A 16,720-nucleotide genomic window follows, 5' to 3' on the forward strand; every position below is an offset into this window, starting at 1 on the left:
TTTCGAATTCTATGGGTGGCTCATAACTTTGCGGCATAGCCTTTGTCGGTATCTAAAAATAAAAATATTAGTCTCTGACTGTTGTTTTGCTACGTGCGTGCTGTTTTGCTCGGGAAAAATTCTGTTTCACAATGGCAGCCTCTGGAGACAAACTTTATTTGGTGAACAAGAAATAGACTATTTGATGAACATGTCTGGTAACGAGTCAGAAGGTGAATATCCCCGTAATCTGTGTGAAATTCACGATATCGATTAATTATATGAAAAATCAAGGTACAGACCATGCTGTTAAGGACGCAGATTACGTTCCTTGCAGACGTGAATCTAGAGACTAGCAACTCTTCAGATAGTATAGTATAGTAGTATAGTATATATTAGCATTCCATGGTATTCATACATTGCTTCACACCTAGAATATAGAACAAGTCAAAAAACTTAATACTATTATAAAGTCTTAATTTATAGTCACAATCTAGATTAAATATATACAGAAGAGGTTTACAATATAGTCTACTAGTACACACAAAGTTTTAGTATCAATTTCATGAAGCATTATTGAATGTCAGAATTCGCCTACAGAATAGAAGGCGTAAGAAATTAGGTACTTCTTTAATTTGGCCCTAAATAATCTTACGTTTTGAGTTTCATTTTTTATATCGATAGGGAGTCTATTAAAAATTTTTACTGCCATATAACGCACTTCTTTTTGATAGCTCAATAGACTTGCCGATGGAGTATGAAAATCACTTTTTTGACGTGTATTTATGCTAAGAACTGTTGAATTAGATACAAAGTTTTCACTGTTACATACGAGCAAGATTATTAATAAAAAATATACTGACAAGCAATGGGCATCATTTGTAGTTGTTTGAAAATATTCCTACACAATTCCCTAGATTTGGCACCTACTATAATTCTAATTACTATACCGTTACTATCTCTGGAATTTCCCCAGAATATTATTCCAAACCTCCTTACCGTGTGGAAGTATGCAAAGTACATTGTTTTTAAGGTATTGGTATTTCATATCTTTTGCATAGATCTTATAGCAAAACATACTGAATTTAGTTTGGGCGTAATTTCTTTAATATGATTTTTCCAATTTGATTGGAAAAATTGATGATCCGTGGCGTCATGTGAGCTAAGATAACGAGCAACCAGAATAGCATGCTGATACTTCATCTGCGAGAGGTAGGATACATAATTCTATGGTCCCAGGGAAAAATAGTATAAGTAAAAAATTTGAGAAAATGAGATATGCTTTTCCAAGGATGTATTATGTTGCTATTCAGATCTGGGCAAAGTGGTATAGCTGTGTAGCGATTTTTCGCTGAGCCATTATCATTGAATCAAACAGTGGCGTAGCATGAAATTTTGAGCAGGGGAAGCTAACTCAAGTTGTCTTTCATGCAATATGAGAAAACGTATTACAAAAATAGTCTTGAAATGTATAGTAGTCAATTTCAAGTCAGCAGTTGGAGATTGGTTGGAACATCGTAAGTAACACCAATAAGGCATGACCTCAAATGATACGTAGTAAAATATGATTTCACGGTTTACACATATCTCTTAACAAATAGACACGTATACGTATAACATTAGCTCACTCCCTGTCATACTTAGAGAAATCACAATATTAGTATCATTACGTAAGTACGCGTCTGTCTTTTGGTTGTGTCCTTCATCGACAGCAAGGGAGTCGGTCATTTGTTTTTTAAATCACACTTTTGTTCGTAAGTCAGTCTTGATAATACAATTGTCCTAAAAAAATCAAGTAAATTAGTGTCAGGAACTGTTATTTCGCTCATTATTTATTATATCAGCCAAAATGCACACTAACACTTCAACTGAACACAACTGACGACAAGGGATAACTCGGAAACTATTATTTTAAATGTTAAAGCTAGCTTCTTGCGAGCCTTGCGACTAGGGTAGTTTAGTTAGAAAGGGATAGAAAATCTGCGGGATGGATTACACAGAAGAAACCTGTCTGCTTGGAATCTGATGTGTGCAGGCTTCTTGTTTACTGCTGCATCACAAATCATCCTGAGTTGCCGCATCACAATATTTAACGCGTAAATATAAATTCTATTAAAATTAATAAATAATTATGTCCATAAACTGCAGGTTTATTATGAAATTATTATTAGCTGGGGAAGCTGAGCTTTTTAGCTTACATTGACGCTACGCCACTGGAACCATACAGTATAAGTACATTTATATCTTCCGTTTCTGGGCAAAACAGTAGGCCTATAAGTTGAGTTATACTACTCTATACGTTATTAAACAGATTATCCAAAGAATATAAATGGAGTTATACTACTTTTCCCATGTTTTACTACAGTGATTAGTTTAATAATATTGGCTAATGTAATTCACTTGATTTTCATTGTACATAAGGCAATTTGAAATAAGCAGACTTAAAGGTACCATCCCACTCTGAATAAACATAATTGTTGTTTCTATTATTTCTACATTGAAAGTCTGATAATTTTGATGGCTTGTATGCTGTGGATGTGACTCGAGTGGAGCTATATTGATAGTCAAGAGTGTTTTTTTTTTTGCCCAGTTTTGCATCCCTATTTACTGTCGACATTTGAATGCATCTTATCAGCTTAGATTGTGCACATGGTCCCTGTGAAACAGGATTATGGCTCAGAGCAAAGAAGATTTTGGCAATGTTCCCTGAAAATAATAGAGATGAAAATAAAGGCAACTTGGTAATTTCTTTAACAATACCTAATGGTATAAAATGTAAGTTAAGAGCTGTATTCTTATAAAATGCTTTAAAACGTTCAATTCAAAAATATAATTAACCCTTTTATGAATTAAAAATCACTTACGAAATGTTATCATTTTGATACGAGACTGAATAACACACAAATTTAAGATACGTACGTATGGACAGAGAGCGTCAGAGAATGAGAGCTTAGTTACACCAAAAAATGAATTCAGAAATTACAAGCAGGAGAGGCAGAGGAAGCGGAATACAGGGCAATCTTACATTACAGCAAATGATAAAGTAACGAGACAAAGAGGTCCTGAAAACACTCACATCCTGCAGAATGAAAGGTAGGAAAAAGTTCAGGAAAATGGAAGGCAAAATACATTAGATGAATACTGGACTCTTGGAGATTATATAATAAGGCGTTACATTTTTTACATCCATGGTAACTAATGAGTTACATTTTTTACATCCATGGTAAATTCTAAACCAATTAAAATGCATGAAATCGGAACTCAAGTAAGAAGAAAAGAAAAGACACGCAGAGCAACTCGTTTCATTTCAGTATCAATGGAGAACACCAACTGTTGCAGTTATAGGTGTTATACTTTTACAACAACGTCTCTGACGCCTTACCTAAGCTCTTCCCGTGGCATTTTATGAGATCTTTTTAGACTTACAACCTGACGGTGCAAAACTGTGGCAGTAATGATATGACATGCTACACGAGGCATGAAGGTGAAGGAGGAACGGGAGGTAATCAAATTGCCCCTGTCTACACAAAGAGTTAATGTCTCTTCCAAATAAGGAAAAAATCATTTTTTATTCTGATTCATTTGGAGGTAAAATCGAAATCAACATGTATCTGACATTTTCCTCAAAGTATTACGGGGCAAGAAAAGTTTGAACCAAATAGATCATATAAATTGATGGTAGTGGACATAACTATATTATTGAGTGTGATGTAGATGTGGAATAATCGTTATTGAAAAACACAGGAAGAAGGCATAGGGGAACTAGGCCTAAAATGACATACCTTAAGGAAATCTTGAAAAAAATATGTATTCTTACCAAATTTGTTTTGGTCAATTATATATAACTGATACTACAATATTAACACATATATTAAGATCAACAGAAAGTGGAAAATACTGACAATCTTTAACTGAGAGGTGTGTTTGAAAATAGGCAAACTATGTCATTTTACCCAAGTTACTAGGGTAAAATGACACACTGAAGTTAATTTTTACATAGTTAAAAAAAATTGTTTTCTTAGATACACTTGCATATTCATTGTGTGCCCATGAGAAATATTTCTTGCACTGTAGCCATGTTTCTTCTGGTTTATATTGGCTGTAAAATTCATTGCAGTACAGACAAGGTGCATCGTTCTCAACATCACCATCGAAGTCACTCTCTTCATCTTGGTCCCCATTGCTTAGATCAAACTGAAGCTGTGTTTTTCCTCTGTTTGCTGAACGCCTTTCTTCTACAGCTCTTCTTTCAGCTTCCTTTAATTTTAATTGGTTAATAAAAGAGATGCTCGATTTGGGACCCTTCATGTGTTCTCTTTCTTCTCGCCACAGATCTAGTGGCAGAGGGAATCGGGGAGGTCTCTTGCAGTGTCACATGAGGTGAAGGCCTTGTTTGTGACGCTTCCGCTGCTGGTGCAGTTAGTGCTGATGGTTCTATCATATGTTCTTTTGCATTTCTTGTTGTTGAACTGCTCTTCTGTGTTGCACCCTTTGGCCCATCTGTAGGGACTGCATTCGTTAGAGGTCTGTCTGTGGACGCTGAAAGACTAAATAAGTGATCAGGAAATATTTCCGAATAGAGTGGACAAATTCCTTTTGAAGAAAATCCACCCAATGCATTGGTGATGGTTGCAGCTTTTCCATAGACTTCAGAAAATAAGTCCGCAATTTGAAACTGTGTAATCACCCATCCAGGATGGTTCTTCAGCCACTTTGTAGCGGCCTGAGCGTATGTTTTCAAAGGCCCGAAGAAAGAGACATCAAGTGGCTGGAGTCGGTGGGTGCAATGACGAAGGAAGGCTAACATGACGTGTAATCACTGTTGCCAACTTCTATGCACTATAGAGCTGTAAATCCAAACTCATCTTACAATGTTTTCCACAAAAGCGCTGTTTGGTGAAGTAGGTGCAAGTAAACTTCAGACTCGCAAAGCCTAGCTCATTCATAGGAGGATAAATCAGAGTAACAAAATTCAGTGCATATATTTATTGAAAATATATTTATTTTAGAAACTTTAGGGTTTTATATATTTTAAAGAAATCCCCATCTCACCTATTTTAAAATCAGTTAGCTTTACGAAAAATTCAGTCGAGCAATGAGAGAAATGAGAGAGATGCCACTATATATTACATAATTTCACAGAAGTAATCACTAATCACCCATTGTAAACAAATTTGACACCAATTTTTCAAATCGCTATCACCCATAATATATGGCTTCTCATTTCCAGTCAGAAACATGCACTTGGGTAAAATGACATAGTGTGTCATTTTAGTCAAGTAGGTGGTATGTCATTTTACCCGGAATGAAGAAGAATAAGAAGTAGTGTTAGTATGACCTAACCTCTTTATGAATTTGGATATTGTATTGCTTTTTATAGAGGGAAATATTCATGTTTTCAGTCATGAACATTATTTCACTAATATCTGAAGCTTAAAAAGACAAAAAATACATAACATACCTCAACAATATTATATCGTCTTGCACTTTTTTCCTTAGTTGCACCTACTTCACCAAAAAGCGACTTCGCTTTCTAAAACTTGGATGTAACCACTGTTTCCAGCTTCTGTGCACTGTAGAGCTGTAAATTCAAACTCAGCTTACAGTGTTTTCACAAAACACATAGTATGTCATTTTACCCAAGTATGTCATTTTAGGCCTAACTCCCCTAGGTTTCTATTTCAGTTCCATATTTTTGGTGTCAGTTGATTCATACAGTGGAGAAGAAGAGGAAATTCAGAAATTTAAGGTGGTCGAGCTGAAGTACACAGATTGTTATAATTTTTCGTGGCTTTTATCTACTTCATTAGTGCTAAAAAAAAGGTATGAACAGATTGAAACTGAATGAAGATAAGAATTTAAGATCATAAACCTCTTTCGTCAGGGAAATTTAAATCCCAAACTATTACCATTACGTCTCTATGATAGAATTCTCCCTACCTCAAAAGAGAAGAAGGTTCTCCTATCTCCTACCACTCATTGTTCTCTTGTTTCATGAGCTCTATCGTGCTCTTCAGGCTGATGATATTCTAGATGAAGAACCGGATCTTGTTGACAGTGGAGATGAGAATTAACTTTCAATTGAAAATATAGTCGCTCAGTGATAATTTGATGACTGTTGTGTTTGTTTTTAGTATACAAAATTAATCCTAGAGTGAATTAAAAAAAACAGCCATAGCGAAGTGTTTATTGTTGTTCAGATCAACATTACATTTTTATTTTTGTTTCTGTTCTTATTAATGTAAACTAATCCTGGTGTGACTTAATTATTAATTTGTCGACATTTGCAGCTGTTCTTATTAATATAAACTAATCCTGAAGTGACTTAAATATTTAATATCGAAGTCACTATTGTTATTGAAATCAACATTATAACGTGACATTTCTTCGTTTCTGAACCTGTTCTTCTTAATGTAAACTAATTCTGAAGTGACTTTAAAAGTTATAAATCACACCATTAAATGACTATTGATATTGAAATCGAGATTTTATTACCTCCACATCTTTGGAGTAACGCTTAGCGCGTCTGGCAGCAAAACGAGGTGGTCCGGGTTCGATTCCCGTTTGGGGAAAGTTACTTTGTTGAGTTTTTTCCGAGGTTTTCCCTCAACCCAATATGAGCAAATCCTGGTTAACTATCGGTGCTGGACCCCGGACTCATTTCATCGGCATTATCACCTTCATCTCATTCAGACGCTAAATTGCCTAAGATGTTGATAAAGCGTAGCAAAATAATCTACTCCATCATGAAAATCAGAAAAGTGTGTGTTTACTTACATAATTTACATATAATTATGTAATTTTGCTTAAAATATTAATAGAATGAACCTAACGAAATAGTATAAGTTGATAAATCCGTCTGATAAAAAATAGTATAAGTCCTTAAAAATCGGTGTAAATTTTAAAATAAAGAATTCTTATTGACTTAGTTTAATTCAGCAGCCTTAAAATATTTAGGAATGAGTTCAGTTCAGTAAAACACATTACCCCACGATCTGACATATTTGTCTAAACTTTTAAATGCTTGTATCTCAAAATGTGGTTTTAGCGACTTAGACTTGCCCTGGCACTATTGAATTTATTATTAGATATTTAATATTACTCTCATTCTTATTATTATTATTATTATTATTATTATTATTATTATTATTATTATTATTATTTCTATCACGACATTTCTTATAAATAGCATGTTACTTCAATTAGAATTATCACAGCGGCAATATTAAAAAATCTCTTTAACACTACGTGTTTCCTGGGTTGAATTGTGTCTCTAATACAAAATTATCTCATTTATGAATTTATATTTTCAGTTGCGTCATTACCACTGGCTCCTAATGTTCCCACTAACAGAGGTGATGGTGGCAGAAAAAGAGAACGAACCAGTTCTCTGGTAATCGTTTCTTTGGGGGGGGGGGGCAAAGCAAAACTTTAGAATCCCCATATAACGGGGTTATGGGGAATATCATTTACCTTTTCCCCTCCTTATAGTTTGACCGTGGTACAGTATATCGGAATATGATCATTTAATAAATGTATTTTTAGGGGCATGTTTCTTACACTGTTACATCCATATCCGCGATGTTTCGGACCGAGTTGAACTGTAGGTCTACTACATATTATGATAAGGTATAACTTAAATAAAACTATGTAACAATGCTAACAGAAACATTTTAATATGAAGTTTACCTTCCTGAAGATAAATGAAATGTAAACTCTCATTTTATTTAATCTCGTCTTTAAGTTTACACATTGCACTGGGATCACTTATCTTTTTCTGCATTGTTGTGTAGTGTTATTCATATTTTTCCAAGTGGCGGCCTGAACACCTCCTGACTTCTAACAAATGAGTACAGGCTGTTACACAAGAAACATTACAGTGCTTCCATTCCTCACATGGGGTATAGCAATTCTTATACATTCAGAAATTGGAAATAAATATTATAGTCCAGACACAACAAAATAGAAATGCATGCATTTTATTCTTCACCTGACATTATTACGAATATTAAATACAAACGTATGAGATGGGCAGGGTATGTAGCACGTATGGGTGAATCCAGAAATGCGTATAGAGTGTTAGCTGGGAGGCCGGAGGAAAAAAAGACCTTTGGGGAGGTCGAGACGATGGTGGGAGGATAATATTAAAATGGATTTGAGGGAGGTGGGATAAGATGGTACAGACTGGATTAATCTTGCTGAGGATAGGGACCGATGGCGAGCTTATGTGAGGGCGGTAATGAACTTCCGAATTCCTTAAAAGCCATAAGTAAGTAAGGAAGTCCACACACATGATCTGAAGACATTAATTCATCAATTTAAGCGCAGAAACTTAATCAGAAACAAAAGCAAAGGAGATATTTTGAATTCAGTATTTTCTATCGTTAATAGAAAAAACGAGCTGATACAAGTTTCTGGAGGTGCAGTGCCCCCCATGCCCCTCCCCATAACTCCACCTATGCAGGTAACACACAATGTACTGTTATTCCTCCTGCGCATAGAAGACGGGCACGACAGAATATCTTGAAAGAAGCCCCCGGACCTACAAGCCATGCGAAGAGGTCCATCATAATTGGTAACTATTCGAGCGCATGGAAACTCCTAATTGAAGACAGCATGCTTCTTAGTATAAAAAGATGTACTGAAAACAGAGCACGTCAGGAATTACAAGCTGGCAATTGGACCATAATATGGAAGCATTGGAAACTGCTACTGTATTTCTCTTATGTATGTGAGAGGAGTATATGGCGCAAAAACTTTTCTCCTAAAATTAGTACGGCCGCAGGTTTGGTGACCAGCATTTTTTCGGAACACCATGAGTAGAAATCAGTTTAGTGATATTTTTAGATTTCTACGATTTGACGAGAAAGCCACGCGGTCTCAAAGATTACAAACAGACCACTTTGTAGCTGGTACGCCTATATGGTATACTTTCATTGTCAATTGCTAACTATGTTACAGACCAAGTGAAAACATTACTGTGGATGAACATTTGTTCCACTGAAAGGCTCGCTGCTCATTCATACAGTAAATAAGAAACAAAGAAGACATGTTTGGAATAAAGTTTTTGCTGGGTGTCGATACAGGCGCTAAGTACTTGGTGAACGGTTTTCCTTACTTTGGTAGAGATGATGAGCGTCCTACAGGTGTACCGCTAGCAGAGCATGTAGTGCGTCTGACAAAGCCCTATCTTTCTAAAGGAAGAAGTATTACATGCAACAATTTCTTTACGGCAAAATATCTTGGAGAAAATTTCAAACGCATGAGTAATACCATGTTCAGTATACTGAAAACGTATAGACGGGAAGTTCCTCAATCATAAAAATCACCTACAGTACCTTCGCACAGTACCACTATTTACACTATTTGACCCTAACATCCTATCGGTGTAAAAAAGAAAAAACCAAGAATGTGCTCCTGTTGAGTACAATAGACAAAAAAGTGACCATCAACGAGCAGCACCAAAAAAGGCTGCCGTAGATGGCCTATGCATGCTTTTTTTTTCAATATGCTGGACCTGACCACAATCAACACATGGATTCTATATAAGGAGTAACAGATGGCAAAGTTTCTCGTTTCCAGTAGATATTGTAGTTTGGAGAACAAGTAGCAACTAGGTATGTAACTACTAGACAACTAGCTTCTCTTCCTGAAAGAATTCCTCAACATAGCAACATTCACAATACATGTCAGATTAGAGGATGCAGAGGAAAGAATAGAAGTAAAAATCAGTGTGCAAAGTACATCAAGTACATATGTGGATCATGCTTAGCAAGTTCCTAGTATACCTGTGTAAGGTATTATGATGTATCCGGTGGCTAAGAATAAACAATCATGAATGGATTCCTGTTTTTGTGTTCTTTGTTGATACTTTTATTTTTGTTTACAGTGCAATGCATACTGTTTAAATGTGAAAATTATTTCTTTCATTAGTAGTTAGGCAAGATTTCTTTAAGACGAACTCAATAGTTATTAAAGCAAACATTCATATCCAAAGTGTTAAATATTTGGAAAGAAAATCTAATAAATCTGTACCCGTCAGAATGACGGGTCTGGTCTTTGTAGGTAGACTCTAACTCTGGTAGTCCTAGTGTTAATTTATAATTCACTGACTATAGATAACCTATGATTGGAGATGGTAGACTTATTTTCGCAAACACGATCAAAGCAAAATATGCACAAATGCAGTGAAGATTAGAAATTCTTGTGTTTGAAAGCTTGATATATGTATTATTGGAGTTTTTTAATAGATCCTAGGAGGTAAAATGTGAAATTGAGTACAAAATGACAAATGTATGTGTTTCTGAGATATAAGACCAAGAATACAATTTATGAGATTAAGAAAGATCAGGATATTCCCAAACCACCGCCACACAGATATGTTATATTTTCCCTATTTGCGCCCTCATTTAAATCCTTCATAAAACAGAAACACAATACAATAACCGGATTGCTTAAAAGAATTAAAAAGTGTTGCCACGGTTAAAACAAGATTCACAAATGCAGTTTCAACAAGGTGATGCATAAAAAACATAAAAGTGAGCAGTTCTCAGACCCTAGCTAGTATTTAAAAAGAAACAATAAATTTATAAAACAAAATACCACCCGAAATAAATCATCTGGCGCATTTATAAAATAGTCGGATGTAAAAGGCCTGAATGTCAAGTTTGTTTGAAACATATACTAAACAAATGTAACCTCCGGATGTAAAGGGTCCGGAGGATAAGTAAAAACGTGACATGAAAAGTCCTGTGTTCGACAAAAATCTCAGAACTGCATTTGTACAATTAAAATCATTTCCAAGAGCGCCACGTAGAGTTGGCCGAATTCCATATTGTCAACGGACACGGTCATATTTTTCACAGTGTAATAAAAAAATGTTCCACCGTAAGAGGAACATGGCATAGATCACACTCCGGCTGAGACTCACGACGTAGCAGAAGGCCATGTATCAGATGACAGTGGCCAATTGTCAACCGAGTGAGTAAAACTTCTTCGTGTCGTGACGCGCTTGTTGACGAATCCCAAACTCGATCAGTATTCTTTGTTCTTCGTAATTTATTTCCCTCTTGTGCAGAACATTCTCCCACCCATTGGCACCATATTGTATATTTCAGGTAATTTTGAATATCTTGCCATCTCTCACGCACTGTCCCTTGCTGCAGCATCCGGTGCCTCGTTACCAGGAATGCCAAAATGATCCGGAGTCCATACTATTCCAATCACATAATCAGAGGTTAGGAGAATGTGGAGAGGTTCCTGGGTTCTCAACACAAGCGGATCATCAGAATTCAAACGTTGTAGGGACCGAATGGCGCTTAAAGAGTCGGAGCAGTTAAGGAATCTGCCCCGGGGTTGTGTAATTAAAAACAAAAAAGCTCTATAAAAAGCATATAGTTCTGCGGTAAAAACACTCGTGTACTGGCTCAATTTATGTTTAAATATCTGTATATTTTTGAACAAAGAAACAACCAACACAATCATTTACTCGGGATCCGTCAATAAAAACTATTGAATAATTTGGAAAATGCAATAAAAGTTCACTAAAACGAAGTCTGTAAACAAAAGCTAGTGTAAAATTCATCAAACTTCGGCTCTGATTTCCATCAAACATGGGACGTCGCGTTATCCATGGTGGAGTGGTCTTATATTCAAGTGAGTGCGAACTGTTGGCAGGCGGATGTCGAGCTCAGAGAGCAGTTGACGAAACTGCACACCTCCTGAACGAAGTATCCGTGGATTTTCACTTTATCGCCCGTAAAGAGACAGGTGGCAAAAGGAGTCGTAAGAATTGTGCTCGGGTTGTGAGTGGAACTTAACCATATATGAGCACAACAAGACATTACGTCACCGATACAGTGATGGTTCTCCCGCTTCCCAATATAGGCTCTCTATCCGACTCGTTCAGAAGGCCCCTGTAGCGAGTCTTATCTCATCATGATGGATAGTGTCTAAGAGACATAACTTCGATTGATTTGCTGAGCCATAAATAAAGGAGCCATAATCCAACTTTGACCGGATAAGAGCACGATAAACACGTAAAAACACCATGCTGTCTGCACCCCAGCGAACCCCTGACAAAAGGCGTAAAATATTTAATGATTTTTCACAACGCCTTCTCAAGTCACAGTTATGCGCCTCCCACGTTAATTTATAATCAAAGATAAGGCCCAAAAATCTTACAGTGTCTGTATATTGCAACTTCACTCCATTAAGGCGCAGTTCAGGATGTGGATGCAGTCCGTGATTGTTACAAATTTGGACACATGCGTTTTTTGTGTGGAGAATTTAAAAACCATTGCAAACAGCCCATTCTTATAGCACCTCCTTGATGACCAGTTGCAACTGACGACCGATGGATGAAAGATATCGGGAGTTGTAATATAAACTGAAGTCATCAACATACAACACAGAAGATATACGGTCATCCACACAGTGGGCAATTCCATTGATCGCAATGCAGAAAAGAAGTACGCGTATTCTTGAAGATGTTCGTCATATAGTGTGGTGTCTACTCGAACTCGGAAATACCGCTCTGCAATGAACGTCGCAATAAACGTAGGGAGACTGCCACGAAGTCCCCAATCATGCAGAGTTTGCGGAATGCGATACCTCCTTCTTGAGGAAAACATCTCTAATGGCGTTCTCAAGCCGAACAAGATGGTCTGCTGTGGATCTTTGCTTACGAAAACCACATTGGATATTAGATAATCGGTTTTCCGATTCGAGTACCCACATCAGGTGTTTATTTATCATATTTTCCATAACCTTACATACTCAGCTGCTGAGCCAAATTGGCCTATAGTTTCCAGGTAAAGAAGGATCCTTTCCCCGATTTATGGACTGGGATTACAATGGCGGAACTCCAAGAAGATGGAAATGCACCCTCAATCCAGATTCTGTTATATATTGACAGAAGAAACAATTTTACAGCTTGCGGAATATGGCGAAACATGCGGTTATGGATGTTGTCAGAGCCATGGGAGGTATCAGAGGATGTGTCTAGTGCCGCCTCCAGTTCCTCGGATGAGAACGGTGAAGTATACTATTCAGTGTAGTCAGATTTAAAATTTAGGATTCGTTTCTCTGCAGCATCTTTGATTTTCAGAAATTCCTAAAGCTGCTTATTTGCACAAAAGTGATAGCAAATATTTCAGCAATTTCTATGGGACTGGTGGTCGTTACGCCATATTTCAGAAGGTCCGGAATTACAGAACTACGTTACCCATTATTCGACGGACTTTGTCCTATACGATGTTAGCTGGGACATTTTTTTTCAATGAATTGACGTAGTTTGTCCAGGACGTCTTATTAGCATCGCACACAATACGACGAGCTTTGGCTCGAAGACGTTTAAACTGAACAAAATTTTCTTTAGTCGGATGCCGTTCAATTGGTGTAAGGTACGTTTGCGGTCTCGGATTGCATCTCTGCAGGCAACCGTGCACCAGGGGACAGAGAAGCGTTTTAACCTGCAGGACGACCGGGGGATAGATAATTCCGCAGAATTTGTAATCAAATTTGAGAAATATTCTATACGGAGTCCACACTTTCATGTCCGTTATCATCGAATGATATGTACTCCGAAAATCTGACACAGTCCGCCTTTTTAATAACCCAGTTTCGAAAGCGAGATTCCGCAGGCCATAAAGCGGATACGCATTCGAATGGGGTAGTAGTCACTGCCATATAGGTCTTGAATCACAGACCATTCGTAATGCGAGTACAAAATTAGGCTACAAATTGAGATAATTATCAAGGAGTAAGTATCGTAAGCAAAGGAAAGGTTTGTTGCTTCCTCTGAATTCAGGGTAATGGGATTTAGACGGGTATTTTATTTCCTCTGTCATCATCGGAATTTGAGCCCCAAGAGCGGTGGGATGCATTGAAATCCCCCACTATCAGATATGGAGCAGGTAACTGCGACATAATATGTTGAATTTCATTTACTGTGAAAGGAGTATCTGGGGGCATATACATACAGATTATTGAAAACTGAATGATAGGTAGAGTTATTGTTGCGGCTACGCATTGATGAAGAGTGGTAACATTGATGACAGATGAAAAGATACTTTGGCGAAGTAGGAGTGCACAACCTCTGTTAGCACGAATACTGGCAAATAGCAGAGAAATATGACCTATCTGGTACCATGTTTTTTGTTATCTGTACATTTATATCGAGTTTTCAAATAGTTTCTCTAGTATTGATGATAGGATATTGGCTGCCTATTCGATGTCTTCAGGTTGTATGTGATAGCGTATGATTGTTATCGAGTAAGAAGATTAATCGGAATAAAATCACCATTAAGAAAGAGTGGATGATTATAATAGTGAGCATTTTTTGCTAGTGATTGCAATATTTTGGTATGAAAATTGTAAACTAAGAGGTTGACGTTGGAAAAAAAGAAATAGTACAGCAACTTATAAAGAGTAATAAGCACATACATACATATACATACAGATTATTGAAAACTGAATGATAGGAAGAGTTTTTGTTGCGGCTACGCATTGATGAAGAGTGGTAACATTGATGACAGATGAAAAGATACTTTGGCGAAGTAGGAGTGCACAACCTCTGTTAGCACGAATACTGGCAAATAGCAGAGAAATATGACCTACCTGGTACCGTGTTTTTTGTTATCTATACATTTATATCGAGTTTTCAAATAGTTTCTCAAGTATTGATGATAGGATATTGACCGCCTATTCGATGTCTTCAGGTTGTATGTGATAGCGTATGATTGTTATTGAGTAAGAAAATTAATCGGAATAAAATCACCATTAAGAAAGAATGGATGATCATAATAGTGAGCATTTTTTGCTAGTGATTGCAATATTTTGATATGAAAATAGTGAACTAAGAGGTTGACGTTGGAAAAAAAGAAATAGTACAGCGACTTATAAAGAGTAATAAGCACATACGAGAGAAAGAAACCACAGAAGATTAACGTGGGGATAAGCGGCAGGCTACATTATCAGAAATCGAAAACAAAGCAACGAAACATTGTGTGGAAATAATGAGTACGTTGAACTCACATCTCTCTCTGTTAGCAGGTTTATGCCTTAGGACATGTTTCTTCATGTTCACAAAATCATTGCAGTTCTATTTCTTTGCTTACTTGTTATTTATGGGGGATGGAAGGGTAATAAAATTGTGAACGAAAAAGGAGAGCGCCTTTGTCCACTGTGTGGGAAAAAGGACTCCTGGAGACATATTTTATTGCAGTTTGTCGAATCAGAACATATCCGGAAAAAAATCTACCACCCTCGATACTGAGTCAGAATAGGACTTCGCTTGCATATCTTGACCTCATGCGAAGCCACCGGCGTGGCTCAGTCGGTTAAGGCGCTTGCCTGCCGCTCTGAAGTTGCGTTCGGGCGCGGGTTCGATTCCCGCTTGGGCTGATTACCAGGTTGGGTTTTTTCCGAGGTTTTCCCCAACCGTAATCTGTATGCAAGGTAATCTATGGCGGATCCTCGGCCTCATCTCGCCAAATATATCATCTCGCTATCACCAATCTCATCGACGCTAAATAACCTAGTAGTTGATACAGCGTCGTTAAATAACCAACGCAAATATCTTGACCTCATGCGTAATAGAAAATGGGAATAAAGACTGAATTGTTCCTCTTGAAGGCGAGACAGATCAGAACTTCAGCTGTAGAAATTTGTGACGAGAACTGACGAAGAGATAATGGTAACTACTCAATTATACACTTTTATGGTTGTTTTAGGCTAGGATATGTTATATAATATGTTTTTTGTTTGGGCCATTTTCATTTTAATATGTGTGTTCTTTTGGAGAGTGGTTTGATCAAATCATAGTTGAGGGGGGTGAAACCTACAAAGTAGGACTTGTTTTACACAGCACTTACGGTCAGAAAACTCCTGCATTGGATTTAAGAGACAATTCTGACTAATATACTTATTATTTTCTAGAATTTAAACTGCATAATGTAGAAAATGCACCTGTTCACTACTATGAAACTTTCCATGAAACTACAATTCCAGAACGGTACAGAATTCTAGAATATAATATTAAAAGTACATTTAAAATTTAACAAGTTACTAAATTCTACTATCGCTAGCTGTGATAAGTTCTTATTACAATTCTTTGTCTTTAAGAATATCACTTCCAACTTCTTCGAAATTACTTATATTCATTTGTTAATTAAAATCCAATATTGATTTGGTAAAGGACGAACTATGTATTTAATAATGGGAATTTACAATCAGTGTTTCTCAATATTACTGAAATTTACGTATCTTGGTATAGAATCGAAAGGTTCTCACATTTATAATATGAAGACTACCTAGACAATTAAAATGATATATTTGCTTAATTTTTTGGCAATGTAATGTAAATTTGGCTTTTAATGGAACTTAGGCAATATAGATATTAAGGAATAATAATTATAGCACTTATGTTTACGAAAATACGAACCCTTGAAGTGAGTTTGGAGCTTAAAGCCGCTTTTAATGTCCCTATGAAGACTTCAGCGTAAGAAGGTGCATTAATGATGTGAAGTGCTTTTAATCGCGTGCTAAACCCTTTCTGAAAAAAAAAAAAAACATTTTATTAAAATCAAGCTCTTTGTATTTGTTGTGTAAGCAAGCGGTCACATTACTAGTAATTGCACATGGCAATTTCAGGAAACATCTATCTAATTAACTAATGAATTCATGTAGAGAATATTCCATCTCCATATACGCCTATATGCTATAGGCATATAATTTAAGG

At 36.6% G+C, this 16,720-nt stretch overlaps 1 protein-coding gene across 1 annotated transcript in view; it reads right to left on the reverse strand.

Annotated features, from left to right (window-relative positions):
* LOC138711808 (alpha-tocopherol transfer protein-like) overlaps positions 1-16,720 on the reverse strand; it is a 52,592-nt gene that overhangs the window by 7,700 nt on the left and 28,172 nt on the right. Inside the window, exon 5 of the mRNA XM_069843058.1 lies at positions 16,424-16,534. Coding sequence (XP_069699159.1) covers positions 16,424-16,534 — 111 coding nt within the window. The remainder of the gene's footprint in view (positions 1-16,423; positions 16,535-16,720) is intronic.

This window comes from Periplaneta americana, chromosome 13, assembly GCF_040183065.1.
Source record: "Periplaneta americana isolate PAMFEO1 chromosome 13, P.americana_PAMFEO1_priV1, whole genome shotgun sequence".
Taxonomy (NCBI): Eukaryota; Metazoa; Arthropoda; class Insecta; order Blattodea; family Blattidae; genus Periplaneta; species Periplaneta americana.